This window comes from Callithrix jacchus, chromosome 8 (genome assembly GCF_049354715.1).
Source record: "Callithrix jacchus isolate 240 chromosome 8, calJac240_pri, whole genome shotgun sequence".
In the NCBI taxonomy this organism is placed as follows: Eukaryota; Metazoa; Chordata; class Mammalia; order Primates; family Cebidae; genus Callithrix; species Callithrix jacchus.
The window spans coordinates 16,103,085-16,116,752 of NC_133509.1; the positions used below are offsets into that span (position 1 = coordinate 16,103,085).

General features: G+C 48.6%; 1 protein-coding gene across 1 annotated transcript; it reads left to right on the plus strand.

Moving 5' to 3' along the window:
* The first annotated feature begins 1,038 nt into the window (after positions 1 to 1,038).
* On the plus strand, positions 1,039 to 12,816 carry NOX5 (NADPH oxidase 5). The gene is given in 14 exon segments (XM_078333501.1): positions 1,039 to 2,100; positions 2,102 to 2,149; positions 3,557 to 3,654; positions 3,657 to 3,765; positions 4,986 to 5,087; positions 5,089 to 5,159; positions 5,162 to 5,205; positions 7,374 to 7,496; positions 7,499 to 7,529; positions 7,780 to 7,885; positions 7,887 to 7,956; positions 8,997 to 9,179; positions 11,320 to 11,452; positions 12,521 to 12,816. Coding segments are annotated over 14 exon segments (1,584 nt in total). The 5' UTR covers positions 1,039 to 1,843; the 3' UTR covers positions 12,730 to 12,816.
* Positions 12,817 to 13,668: the final 852 nt, after the last annotated feature.

Sequence of the window (13,668 nt, forward strand, 5' to 3'; positions counted from 1 at the left end):
TCAAGTGTTCAGAGGAATGTATTGAGTAGAGGTGAGGAACTAGGATGCTGAAAAGTAAAAAGAGAGAAGGAGAGGAAGAACGAGGAAGAAAAAGAGGGAGCGAGAACAGGAATATTGCTTCATTCTACAAATGGGTATTAATAATGGCTGATCAATATTTTGTGTATTTAAAATGGAGAACTCTATAAATATTTATTGAGTTTACTTGTTCCGGATCTGAGTTGAAGTCCTGGATATCCTTATTAATTTTCTGTCTCGTTGAGTCTAAATCTCGTTATGAGTCTTATGTATCTGGGTATTAACATCTCTTATTGTTGCATTGATCCTTTTACCACTGTATCTTTGTTGCTTTGTAATCTATTTTATCAAATGTGAGAATTGCAACTCCTGCTTTTTGTTTATTTATTTATTTTTGCTCTCGATTTGGTTGGTAAATTTTTCTCCAAACTTTTGTTTTGCGTCTTTGTGTATCTTTGGATATAGCGTTAGGTTTTGGCTGTATCTTTTGATTGGGGGATTTAGTCGATTTAAATTTAGGGTTACTGACATTTGATGTTAACTGGCTATTTTATCCATTCGTTGATGTAAATTCTTCTTTATGTTGATGCTCTTTACTTTTTGGTATATTTTTAGAAAGGCTCATACTGGTTGTTCCTTTCTATGTATAATGCTTCTTTCGGAAGTTCTTGTAAAGCAGGCCTGGTGGTAATAAAATCTCTGAGTACTTGCTTGTTCATAAAAGATTTTATTTTTCCTTCAGTTGTGAAGCTTAGTTTGTCAGGATATGAGATTCTAGGCTGAAAGTTCTGTTCTTTAAGTATGTTGAATATTGGCCCCCACTCTCTTCTGGCTTATAGTGTTTTTGCTGAGAGATCTGCTGTAAGTCTAATAGGCTTCCCTTTATGGGTAACCTGGCCTTTCTCTCTGGCTGCCCTTAGTATTTTCTCCTTCGTTTCGATCCTGGTGAATCTAACGATTATGTGCCTTGGGGTTGCTCTTCTTGAGGAATATCTTTGTGGTGTTCTCTGTATTGCCTGGGGTTGAATAGTGTCCTGCTTTGCTAGATTAGGAAAATTTTCCTGGATAATATCCTGAAAAGTATTTTCCAGCTTGGATTCATTCTCTCCATCACATTCACGTACACCAATCAAACGTAGATTGGGTCTTTTAACATAGTCCCATATTTCTTGGAGACTTTGCTCATTCCTTTTCATCCTTTTTTCTCTATTCTTGTCTTGTCATTTTATTTCATTAAGTTGGTCTTCGACCTCTGATAAAAGCCTCATGGTTTTATTAAGTCAGACACTATAACCCCACAGGGTCCTCCGCTTGCCATGAGGGGAGCCTCCCAAGACAGCATCTCTAGGACACTCATCTAATCCTGTCTTCTTAATTTCTGTGCTCCCAGTGTCTAACACCAGGCCTGGCAGGTAAAGGCTACACAGCGCAGGACTCCTTAGTGAGTGAATGAGTGAATTGGTGATTAAAAACAAGCCTTAAGTATAAAACATAGGCAGCCTTACAAACAAACTAAAGAAAGGACTCGGACCTTCCAGTGGAATCTGTAAGTCCTTCCCAGATTCACTCATCCCTTGGGCTCACCCCAAGTGGGGTGAGACAGGGCTGGAAGGAGCCCACAGGAGGACCCCCTGTCTGACCCTTTCCCATGTTGGTTAAGGAGCCACCCAGAAGCCTGGACTGCAAGGCTGATGGGGGTGATTGTATGTAGGGGGCAGACAGCCCATGCAAATTACAAAGCCCAGGACCAGAAGGGGGCCTAAAGCCCAAACCAAGCCCATGCTCACTGCAGGGGTCAGAACAGGTCTTCCACTGAGCAATCACAATGGGTGTTCAGGCACCTGAGTCCTGCCTGAATACTGCCACCCCTTGCCACCCCTTGCTACCCTCCCACACACAGGAAGACAGTGAACAAATTCAAAGGCAAGGCCCTGCAGCCACAGTTGTGCCTGTCTTCCACCCTTCTTGCCCACAGTCCTTCTTTGCAGAGAGATTCTTTGCCCTGTTTGACTCTGATGGAAGTGGCACCATCACCCTCCAGGAGCTGCGGGACGCACTGACCCTGCTCATCCACGGCAGCCCCATACATCTTCCAGGTGTATGACATCGATGGCAAGGGCTCTTCCTGGGTGTGGGCTGTGGTGGGGAGAGCAGTGGGGGTCCTCAGTGAGAACTGGCCATTTCACCTCATTAGGCCTGGAGGTGCCACCCGGACCTGCTGTGCCCAGCCTGGGACTGGTTTCTCCAGGTGAGGCTGACACTTCATTCCCTTGCATCTCTTCCCCCGTTCCTGTCTCTCTGTCTGATCCTTGCCCGCTTTCTGGGGCAGCTGGAGAAAAGGAGGACTCTGGCACAGGAGACAAATGCCTTCTATTCAACTTACCAGAGGCCAGAACCTTCTTTTGTTCTTTTTTATGTTTGAAAAAAAAAGCTCTGTTGCTTTTTCCTTTTCATCATAATATAAGCTCACTATGAACATTTCAGACAATACAGAGTGGTATAAAGAAGAACACAAAAATCACCCGTAACATTTTGCTGTATCGCCTTCTAACTGGTTGCACACACACACCCGACTCACTTTCTTTTTAACAAAATGGGATTATATACATACTGCAATTTTTCACTTTAAAAAAGTCAACATTTTGAAATGTAAAAATATATTGCTTTACAGTATCATTTTTATTGTGGTAAAAGATACATAACATAAAAATTGCTCAACACTCTGTGATGGCTCCCGTTGCTCATAAGTTAACTAATTTAACCTTCATCTCAACCCTATGAGTATGAACTATTATTATCATAACTCCCATTTGATAAATAAATTGAGGTACAGAGGACTTAGAACCCACTGTAGCACAGTTAAGGAGGGGCAGGAGCAGGGTGCCGCTGTGTCCATATCCAAAGCAGGCCAAGAAGTCATTAATCATGGACTCTGCTGCTCAGGAAGAATAAGATACATACAGAAAAATCTCATCTCTGTTGGTAGTTTTGGCTTCCTTATCCCATCATTTTCAACCACCCATGTTTACATAAGGCCACACCGCTGGGCTGGAATGCCCAGCTGCGGCCCCTCTCAAGACAACAGGATAAACAGAGCATCTGCTCCAAGTTGAACAACAAGGCACACTCCCTCAGCACTAACCCGCATACAGGATGCCTCTGGATAATTGAAACTGTGGCCACACAGCCCCTTATAGATTAAGTAAGCAGGAGTGTTTTTCTGGGCAGTTGGTCTTGGAAGTTGAGTAGTACTTAGGAAGCTACAGACTCTAGAGACAGGCGTCCACTGAAGCCAAAGATTATTCAATCCCCGTGGTGAGGCATCCATCGCTGTTGAGCTAGGCAGTCGGGCACCAGGGAAGGTTTCTGAGCAAGGTTTATACCCCTAAAGAGAACTGATTGGCAAAGAGCTGGAGGTGGGTAAACAGAAGAGGCCCACCGCTTCTTGCAGTGTGTGTGCATGGCAGGGGGCGTCTGCAGGTACAGAGTGGGGTGCTGGGGCAGGCCCCCACTCGGCCTCATCCCCACTCGGGACAAGCAGCGGCTCCATCGACCCGGACGAGCTGCGCACGGTGCTGCAGTCGTGCCTGCGCGAGAGCGCCATCTCGCTGCCCGACGAGAAGCTGGACCAGCTGACGCAGCGCTGTTCTAGTCGGCGGACACGGGAGGCAGCGGGGCCATCACCTTCGAGGAGCTCCGGGACCAGCTGCAGCCCTTCCCTGGAGTCACGGAGAACCTGACCATCAGGTACGGCCGGATCTCGGGCACTGGCACCGTCCGCGGCGGCGTGAGACTCCCGGCCAAAAGTGTGGCAGGAACTCACCGCGGATCGGCCCCGCCCCTCCCCGCCGCGCCCCTGCCCCTCCCCTGTTTAGCCCACTCTTGGGTGTCCCGCAGGGCAGCTGTCTTCATTGCCTTCATTTCCTGCAGTGTCTCTGCAGAATCCACTCACGGTATGAGGCACCTACTGTGTGCTGAACCCTTTTGCATATACCAGTGCATTTTATAGCAATGCTCATTTTATAAAAGGAAATTACTTCGCCTGAAGTAAGTTGCCTAGGATTACACAAATACTTAACAAAGGTAGTTATTTGTGCAGTCAATGTTTGAGCAGCTCCCTTCCACCACACTGTTCTGAATAATGCAGCGAATGAGGTCCCCACCCTGCTGGGGCCCCATTCCAGACGGAGAGACGTATCATTCACACCAATAAACAAACACACAAACTAGAGAAGCGCAAAATTAGTACGTGCAGTGGAGAAAATAAGAAAACAACAAGACCCAAGGCTCCAGGCTCTGAATAGCGCCGGTTTTGTAGTTAATTCTGCCTGTGTATGAACTTGTTTTTTTTTTTGAGACGGAATCTCACTCTGATGCCCAGGCTGGAGTACAGTGGCATGATCTAGGCTCACTGCAACCTCCGCCTCCTGGGTTCCAGCGATTCTTCTGCCTCAGCCTCCTGAGTAGCTGGCACTACAGGCGCCCACCACCACAGACAGCTAGTTTTTGTATTTTTCGCAGAGATGGGCTTTCGCCATGTTGGCCAGACTGGTCTGGACCTCCTGACCTTAAGTGATCCCCTCGCCTCAGCCTCCCAAAGTTTTGGATTATAGACATGAGCCACCGTGCTGGGCCCCTGTGTATTAACTTACTTGGGGTTTACTTACCAAAACATATCTCAGATTCTTCCATCCTTTTCTATTACCTGTTTTAACATTGGAAAGTAAAGAGAAGTAATAAAAAAAAAAATAGTCGTGGTTGTGACATCAGGCAGACTGCAGTCCCCTTTCAGCTCCACGGAGCTGTGCAACTGTGACCAAGTCACGTGACCTCTGTTTCCTGGTGTGAAGGAAGCCAGCCTGCTTGCCAGACTTGGTCGACCACAGCTGGGGGGGGGTCTTTAGGGTCAGACACGCGTGGTCCCTGCCCCACCGCGCCCCTCTGAGAGGAGCCCGCCTCTCTCACAGCGCTGCCTACTGGCTGACGCCCCCCACCTCCCGCCCACACCCACGCCGGCCGCGCCCACTGGCCCGAGCCTACTGGCACAACCACAGCAGCCAGCTGCTCTGCCTACGCAGGCCTCCACCTGCTGCTCTTCGCGCTGGCGGCAAGCACGCACTGGGACCTCTGCACCGGTGTCATGGTGGCTGCGGTCAGTGCCTCAACTTGGACTGCAGCTTCATCGAGGTAGGCTGTGCCAGCACAGGCGGGGAAGCAAGCAGGGGCTCCGAGGTGGGCTCCTCCTCGACAGAGCGACCCACAGAGGGCAGTTGAAATGCCAGGGCAGGGTGGCACCTTAGAAATCAACTGGGCCAACGCCCAGAGGTGGTGGATGCCACCCAGAGAGGGACAGTAACTTGTCCACAGTCACGCAGCCAGTAGGTAAAAACATAACCGGCATTTTTGTTCACTGTGCATCAGGCACGGTGCTGAGTAGGCTCCATTTCATCTTCACAGTTCCCCCGTGGTGGGGTCCTGTGCAGGTCCACCTTCAAGAGGAAACCCTACAAGAGGCCTTGAATACCAGATCATGGAGTTGGCATGTGGTTCTCTGACTTACAGATGAGGTCTCTAAGGGGTGGTTTTTAACCCAGATACAATGGCGCGATCTCAGGATCTCAGCTCATTGCAACCTCTGCCTCCTGGGTTCAAGCAATTCTCCTGCCTCAGCCTCCTGAGTACTGGGATGATAGGCGACCACCACCACACCCAGCTAATTTGTATATTTTTAGTAGAGATGGGGTTTCACCCTGTTAGCCGGGATGGTCTCCATCTCCTGACCTTGTGATTTACCTGCCTCGGCCTCCCAAAGAGCTGGGATTCCAGGCGTGAGCCACCACGTGCAGCCCTAATATTTGTATTTTTAGTAGAGTCAGTGTTTCACCATGTTGGCCAGGCTGGTCTTGAACTCCTGACCTCATGATCTGCCCACCTTGGCCTCCCAAAGTGCTGGGATTACAGGCGTGAGCCACTCCAGTTGGCCTCTAAGAGTTTTTAATGACACAACTATTCCCAGTAAAACAAAGGCCCTTTTGTGCTTGTCTTCACGTCCTATTATCATTAGCTAATAGACTTAAGGCACAAAGTAACTAACAACAGGGGAAGATCCATCACTGACGAGCAGGAATGCCCACCTCTAGCTCAGATATGCTTCTAGATATCCGCTTCTTGTTAAAGTGGGTTTATGGGTTTTCTTTTACATTTATTTTTATTATTTTTCAATTGTTAATTTTAATTTTTGTGGGCATGTAGTAGGTGTATATATTTATGGGGTACATGGGATGTTTTGTTACATACAATGTGTAATAATCACATCTTGTAAAATGGGGTCCTCATTCCTAGAGTGGGCTTTGCGTTAACAGTGTAACCAGCTGACAGAGTTTATTCCAGGAGTGGGAGGCGTGTGACTTATTTTCTTGGTCACTTGCTCTTGCATTATCAACACAACTGTCAATCTGTGGTTTCTCTGCTGGGAAACTTTTAAAGCTACTTGTCCTTCCTATGAGGGGTAGTTAGCTGAGTTTCGGTAACGCCAAATACCGGCACCTGCAAGTCCACATCCTTGGCACACATAAATATACTGAAAGCAAATGAGCAATGAGAGTACCCTGGTCAACCACACTGCGTTTAGGAAAGTCTGCTCCTCCTACAAGGTGCCTCGAGAACTAACATGGCACGCACCCATCTGACATATGGACTAAATGAGGGCACCAAGTCAACAGTGATATTTTATTTACTTAATTTATTCTATCTATCTATCTATCTATCTATCTATCTATCTATCTATCTATCTGAGACAGGGTCTCTGTCTTTCACCCAGGCTGGGGTGCATAGCTCACTGTAACTTCAAACGCTTGGGCTCAAGCAATCCTGGGCTCAAGCAATCCTCCTGCCTCAGTCTCCTAAGTAGGTAGGACTACAGGTGTGTGCCACCATGACCAGCTAGTTAAAAAAATTTTTTTTCCTACAGAGACAGGGGTCTTGCTGTGTTTCCCAGGCTGGTCTCAAACACCTAGGCTCCAGTGATCCTCCTGTCTCAGCCTTCCAGAGTGCTGGGATTACTGGAGTGAGCCACTGTGTCTGCCCTGTATGTTAAATATTAGTAAAAGCGTATGTGTTTAGATAAAAATTAATACAGATAGACATTCTGTAACTTTCCCACCCCAATTCTGGAGACTCTCCTCTAGAGACCCCAGCTGTGAACCAGGGAAGCAGCAGGCATGGGGCAGGGGAGTTTGGTGAGAGTCCTGTTCAGAAAGCACAGCTAGCTCAGAGGGCTGCAGGGAGATGGCTGGGAAAAGGGGACAAGGCAGACAGAGAGTGAGGTGGGGCTCTCTGCCACTCTGCCCGGCCAGGTGCTGATGCTCAGACGCTGCCTCACCTGGCTGCGAGCCACGTGGCTGGCTCAAGTCCTACCACTGGACCAGAACATCCAGTTCCACCAGCCCATGGGCTATGTGGTGGTGGGGCTGTCTCTCACATGCACACCATGGCTCACATTGTGAACTTTGGTGAGTGATCTGGGGCAGGGTTGGGTTGGGGAGAACCTGGAGCAGCTCCAAGCCCAAAACACAGGGCTCCAAGCCCCTGAGTGCCCTGCCTGCTCAAAGGCAAGAGAAGGGGTGCCCTGGATAAACCAACGCTCTGGACAAAAGTTTCTGCCTGTGCTAGTATCTGATGGTGCAGGGTGGGGATCCCAAGGGAAGGTGGAGTGGGAAGAACTGGTCTTGCAGTCATTCAGATTTTTGGGCTTGTTTCCAGCACTCCAGGCTCAGGCAGAGGCCAGCCGTTTCCAGTTCTGGGAGCTGCTGCTCACCACAAGGCCTCGAATTGGCTGGGTGCACAGCTCAGCCTCCCCGACAGGCGTCTCTGCTGCTGCTGCTCCTCCTCATGTTCATATGCTCCAGCTCGGGCATCTGCAGGAGTGGCCATTTTGAGGTGCTCCAGTCCCTGCCCTTTTGCTTGCCCCAAGGCCAGAGTTCCACCTTCATTTCTTTCTGTGTCCCCTCTGATTTACTCCAGAGCCCAGGAAAGTCCCAAGCTGGTCTCCCTGTTATTTGCATGTGATTTAGGGCCTGCTGCTGGGTTCTGCCACTGGACTGTAGTTTGTGTCTGCCAAGTATAGATGTTTTGCTGTGGAAGTGTCTGCCTTTTTGCTGGCTTATCCCTTTAACCTATTTGGGTTAAGTTGGGCTTAAAACAGCACAGGGAGGGGAAGAAACACAGGCTCAGCAGGTTTTGAATCCCCACTCCCCTGCTTACTGATCACTCCACCTTTCCAAGCCTCAGTTTTCTCATCTGTAAAATGGAGGCGTAATTCTCAATGTTTTTTTAGGAATTATAGGCGATGATACATGTAAAACCACTAACTACATACCTAGCATGTAGGTGCTTTGAAAACGTCAGTTCCATCTTTGCTTCCATCTCTCCAGCCTCCTCAAGATGCAGAAAGTCACAGAGGATTTGGTTTGGAGACCTTGACAGTCTCCGGGCCTAGGCACGTCAGAAATAGACATATATGAATACCTACTCTGGGCCAGCAACAAGCCTTTGAGGTAGGAATCAGAAGCCTCATTTGACCGATGAGGAAGGTGCTAAAATTGTCTTCCACCAGATATTTCTTCTCCACTCCTAGGAAGCCATTGCTGTCTTTTCTTTCTTCCTTCTGAGAATGGGTCACGGGGTAGGGATACTGATGCTCATAATCCCTGTGGGGCACGCCACTCTGCCCAGAACCTCCCAGGCAGATATTTCAGATGTTTGCCTCTGGTATCAGAAATCTTCCCTTAAAGGCTCCCTTGGCCAAGCCCTCAGAAAAAGAATCTTCCCAACACCAACCTCTTACCCAACCCCATCCCCAGGAGAGAGTCAAGGCTCTGGGCACTGTCCTGGCTTTGAGGATAACCCTGAGTCCTGTCTCTTTTCCACCCATGAGGCCTTGAGCTCTGGAAGTTTACTGCCCCCCCCCACACACACAGGTGTTCTGTTGGAGTCACCTGGCCTACCTCCTCATGTGTATTCTGCTCATCCTTCATGGGCCCAACTTCTGGAAGTGGCTGCTGGTTCCTGGAATCTTGTTTTTCCTGGAGAAGGCCATCGGGCTGGCAGTGTCCTACATGGCAGCCATGTGCATCGTGGAAGTCAACCTCCTCCCCTCCAAGGTACAAAGGGTGGTGGGGGGAGGCCTTGTCCATCTCACCCCAAGGGACAGTTGGTGGCGTAGAACAGTTGGGTACCCTGTCAGACCCCCAAGGAAATAGGAAATAGTGTAGCTGCAGCCCTACTGCTAAGGAGGAGACAAGCAAAATGCAAGACCCAGACCGGCCCTCCAGGAGGGAGGCTTTAGGAAGATGAATGACAGGGCAGGCAATGCACCTCTAAAATCTAGGTTTGGGGAGAGTGTTCTCCTTCAGCTCAGTAGTGCCTACAGGGTGCCAGGCCCTGAACTAGGTTACAGAGACACAGAGAAGGTGTGCACTGTCCTGCTTTCTAGGGGAGCCAGTCCTTTCATTACAGTGCAGGGCTGTGTTGCTGAAAGAAGTAGAATGCCCGGAGGCATTAAACCCTTTATCTTTGGGAGGTCTGGAAAAACTTCAGAATGAGGGAGAAGATGCCATATCAGGGTTTTGAGGGATGAATAGGAGTTTGTTGGATAGAAAAGACAAGGAAGGGTATTGCTGGCAGAAGGAACAACACAGTAAAGACACAGAGTTGTGAAAGGGTATACTGTGCTTGGGGGACCACAGGTGATTTGACATAGCTTGGGAGAAGTTGCCAGGAAGAAGCCAGAGAGGTAAGCAAGGCCTGATCCTGAGGGGCCTTCTGAGCCGGGAGACCCACCCTGGAGACCCACCCTGAGGGCCATGGGGAACCCCTGAGCATGCTGGGAGGAGATGCTGGTATTAAGCTGGGACCATTAATATTCTAGTCAGATTTCTTTCTTTCTTTCTTTCTTTCTTTCTTTCTTTCTTTCTTTCTTTCTTTCTTTCTTTCTTTCTTTCTTTCTTTCCTTCCTTCCTTCCTTCCTTCCTTCCTTCCTTCCTTCCTTCCTTCCTTCCTTCCTTCTCTCTCTCTCTCTCTCTCTCTCTCTCTCTCTCTCTCTCTCTCTCTCTCTCTCTCTCTTTTTTTTGAGATGGAGTTTCGCTCTTGTTACCCAGGCTGGAGTGCAATGGCACGATCTCGACTCACCGCAACCTCCACCTCATGGGTTCAGGCAATTCTCCTGTCTCAGCCTCCCGAGTAGCTGGGACTACAGGCACGCACCACCATGCCCAGCTAATTTTTTGTATTTTTAGTAGAGACGGGGTTTTACCTTGTTGACCAGGATGGTCTCGATCTCTTGACCTCGTGATCCACCCGCCTTGTCCTCCCAAAGTGCTGGGATTATAGGTGTGAGCCACTGCACCCGGCCTTCTAGTTAGATTTCTTTAGTGCTCTGTGGAAGGTACTTGGAGGGAGCTTGTGGTGAGCTTCTTGCAAATGCAAAGATAAGAGTTCATGAGGGCAGTGGCCATGGGATGGAGGGAGGTGCACATCACAGAAAGACTCAAGAAGTAACTGCCTATGTTTTGGGGCTACAGAGAGGAAGGAGTCAGGATGTCTCCCCGGTGTCTGAGTTGTGCCGTCTATGGAGAAAGGGAAGGCAGTTTTAGGTGGGCTTGGCTCTGGACACACTGAGTTGGAGGACCTGGGAGGCTGAAGGACGAGGCTGTGCTGTGTGTCTAGGCTGCGGCATCCAACAGCGTCAGCTGCATTCAAATCCCACAGTTTCTTACCTGGTGGCCTTGGGAAGTTACTTGACCTCTCTGAGCCTCTGCTTCTCATCCCTGAAGTGGACAGAAATTAGTATCTGTCTCATAGAGTTGCTATGAGGCCTACAGATAAAACACAGTGCTCCAAGCAATTGTCCAGAAGGCTGTTGTTATCCAAGGAGAGAGGCCCATTGGTGATTGGAATGCCGGCCAAGGCCTTGCCGATGTTCCTGGGAAGGGCTGGAGCAACCAGGGAGGCCTCACAGAGGGTCCACTAAAAAGCAGTGCTTACACCCTGCGAAGCGGGAGAAAACCAGGGGCCCCACTTCAGACACAGCCTGGCTGCCCCCTCTAGGATTGTTGCCCACTTCCAGATTGGCAGGTTGGCTGCTGGGGTGGGCCCTCACTCAGAAGCACAGAAGAGTGTTGTGTCTTGGGGGCTGCCTGTTTTATGGAGGAGGAGGGCAGCTCAGCCTCTGCCCTCTCGTCCTGGAGCCTCTGGTGGCTTTGGGCCTTCAGGAATGACGATGGTCTCCTTCCTCTCTCCCAGGTCACCCATCTCCTCATCAAGTGGCCCCCTTTCTTTCACTATAGACCTGGGGACTACTTGTATCTGGACAGTCCCACCATCACTCACTGTGAGTGGCTCCCCTTTACCATCAGCAGTGATCCTGAGCAGAAAGGTAACAGCCACCTCCTCCAGTCACTCTGCTCATATTCAGGGAGTTCCCACCATGGGCCTCAAGTACAGGCTGGGAACTCAGAGCACAGCGCTGAGCATGGCCAAAAACACAAAGTCAGCCTCAAAAAGCTCTCTCTGAAGTGGGAGCAGGCATGCAGACACCGATTGCCAGGGCAAGGGCTGTACCTGCTGCACTGAAGTCTTACAGGGAGGGCCTGGCTTGGCAGGGAGAAGCCTTTACAGACACAGGGGCATTCAACCAGACTTTGAATGATTAGTAGGAGTTTACCAGATAGGGAAAGAGATGAGGACGAGGCAGAGGAAAAAGCAGAAGTAAAAACATGAGGACCTGAAACTGAGAAGAGGCTTGTAGCTAAAGCTACAGTGTGGAGCAGGAGGAGTAGCAAGGAAAGAAGGAAGGGAGACACAGAGAGAGAGAGAGAGAGCATGAAAGACAGGTGACGTGGCTAGCAAAGCCAATCAGAGCTGGGATGGGACTAAGGAGGACTTCAGAAGCAAAAAAAAAAAAAAAAAAGGAAAAGGGCAAGAGTTGAAAGCAGGAGATCTCTTGCACCCTCCTCACTCTGGTGTTGTGGATTCTATTTGGTACCACTAAACAGAAGAGTCGTGTCACCTCACACCACATTTCCATCAGTCGTTCATGCAGTAGAGGACCTTAGTAACCACCTGCCACATCCCAGGCATGGGTGCCATGAAAGCAGTTGGAACCACCATGGACTGAGTGCCTACTTTGTGCAGAGCCATTGAATGGTAGGAGGGCCTGTTTTGGTGAGACTTGGGCCTGATGGAGGTGGCAGGGTCCCCACTTTTAGAAAATTCCTAGTGGACTGCTCTGATTCTTTCTTGACTTCATCGAGAAAGATCTCAAGGTCTGCACCAGAGAGAACAGCTGTCCTGTGGCTATGGCTGCTAGTTTGGTTCTGAGGAAGGGCATTCAAACCAGGATTGGGGGCTGAGGCCCAGCACCAATCCCTCCAGTGGGGTGAGGCCTGCTCCCTGGTGCCAGTCACTATGGACCCCTTTCCCCTCCCGCCCTTCTCTTGCTCAGACACTATCCGGCCCCAAGGCCAGTGGACAAACAGGCTGTATGAGTCCTTCAAGGCATCAGACCCACTGAGCTGTGGTTCCAAGAGGCTGTCGAGGAGTGTGACAATGAGAAAGAGTCTGAGGTTGTCCCAGGTAGGTGGTTGCTGGAGGGAAGGGGTCCACCCTGCTGGCAAGCCCACAGAGACCAAGCTGCCTCTTTCTCTTCAGTGAGTATCAATTATTGAGCAACTGCTGTGTACACAAATGGCAGCACAAGGGGGCCAGGCAACTTCTGACTCTGTAGTCCAAGAATCTTCTTGAAGTCTGACCACCCCAGATCCTTCCCAGTCTGAGGTCCACCATTAGAAGAGGGAGAGAGTAACAGAAAGAGAGTGGAAATTGAGATTAGAGAAACCCACCTCCAGGTCTCTGCTCTAACGCTTTCTAACTGTATGGCCTCGGGCATGTTCTTTAATTTGTCCATCTATAAAATGAAAGCAGTTTTCTCTGTCGCTTACCTTTCTTTTATTTTTTATTTTTATTTATTTATTTTTTTTTTAAGGAAGAAAGAGAAAGAGAAAGAGGGAAAAAGAACAGGAATATTACTTCATTCCTAAAATGGGTATCGATAATGGCCGATCAATATTTTGTGTGTTTAAAGTGGATAATGTATATTTTGTGTGTTTAAAATGGAGAGCTCTATTGAGTTTATTGTTCTGGATCTGAGTTCAAGTCCTGGATATCGTTATCAATTTTCTGTCTCGTTGAATCTAAATCTCATTATGGGTCTTATGTATCTGGGTGTTAAGATCTCTTATTATTACATTAATCCTTTTACCCTTGTATCCTTGTAGCTTTGGAATCTATTTTGTCAAATGTGAAAATTGCAATGCCTGCTTTTTGTTTATTTTTGCTCTCCATTTGGTTGGTAAGTTTTTTTCCAACCCTTTATTTTGAGTCTATGTATATCTTTGGATATACCGTTAGATTTTGTCTGTATCTTTTGATTGGGGGATTTAGTCGATTTAAATTTAGGGTTGCTGCCATTTGATATTAACTGGCTATTTTATCCTTTCGTTGATGTAAATTCTTCTTTATGTTAATGCTCTTTACTTTTTGGTGTATTTTTAGAAAGGCTCATACTGGTTGTTCCTTTCTATGTATAATGCT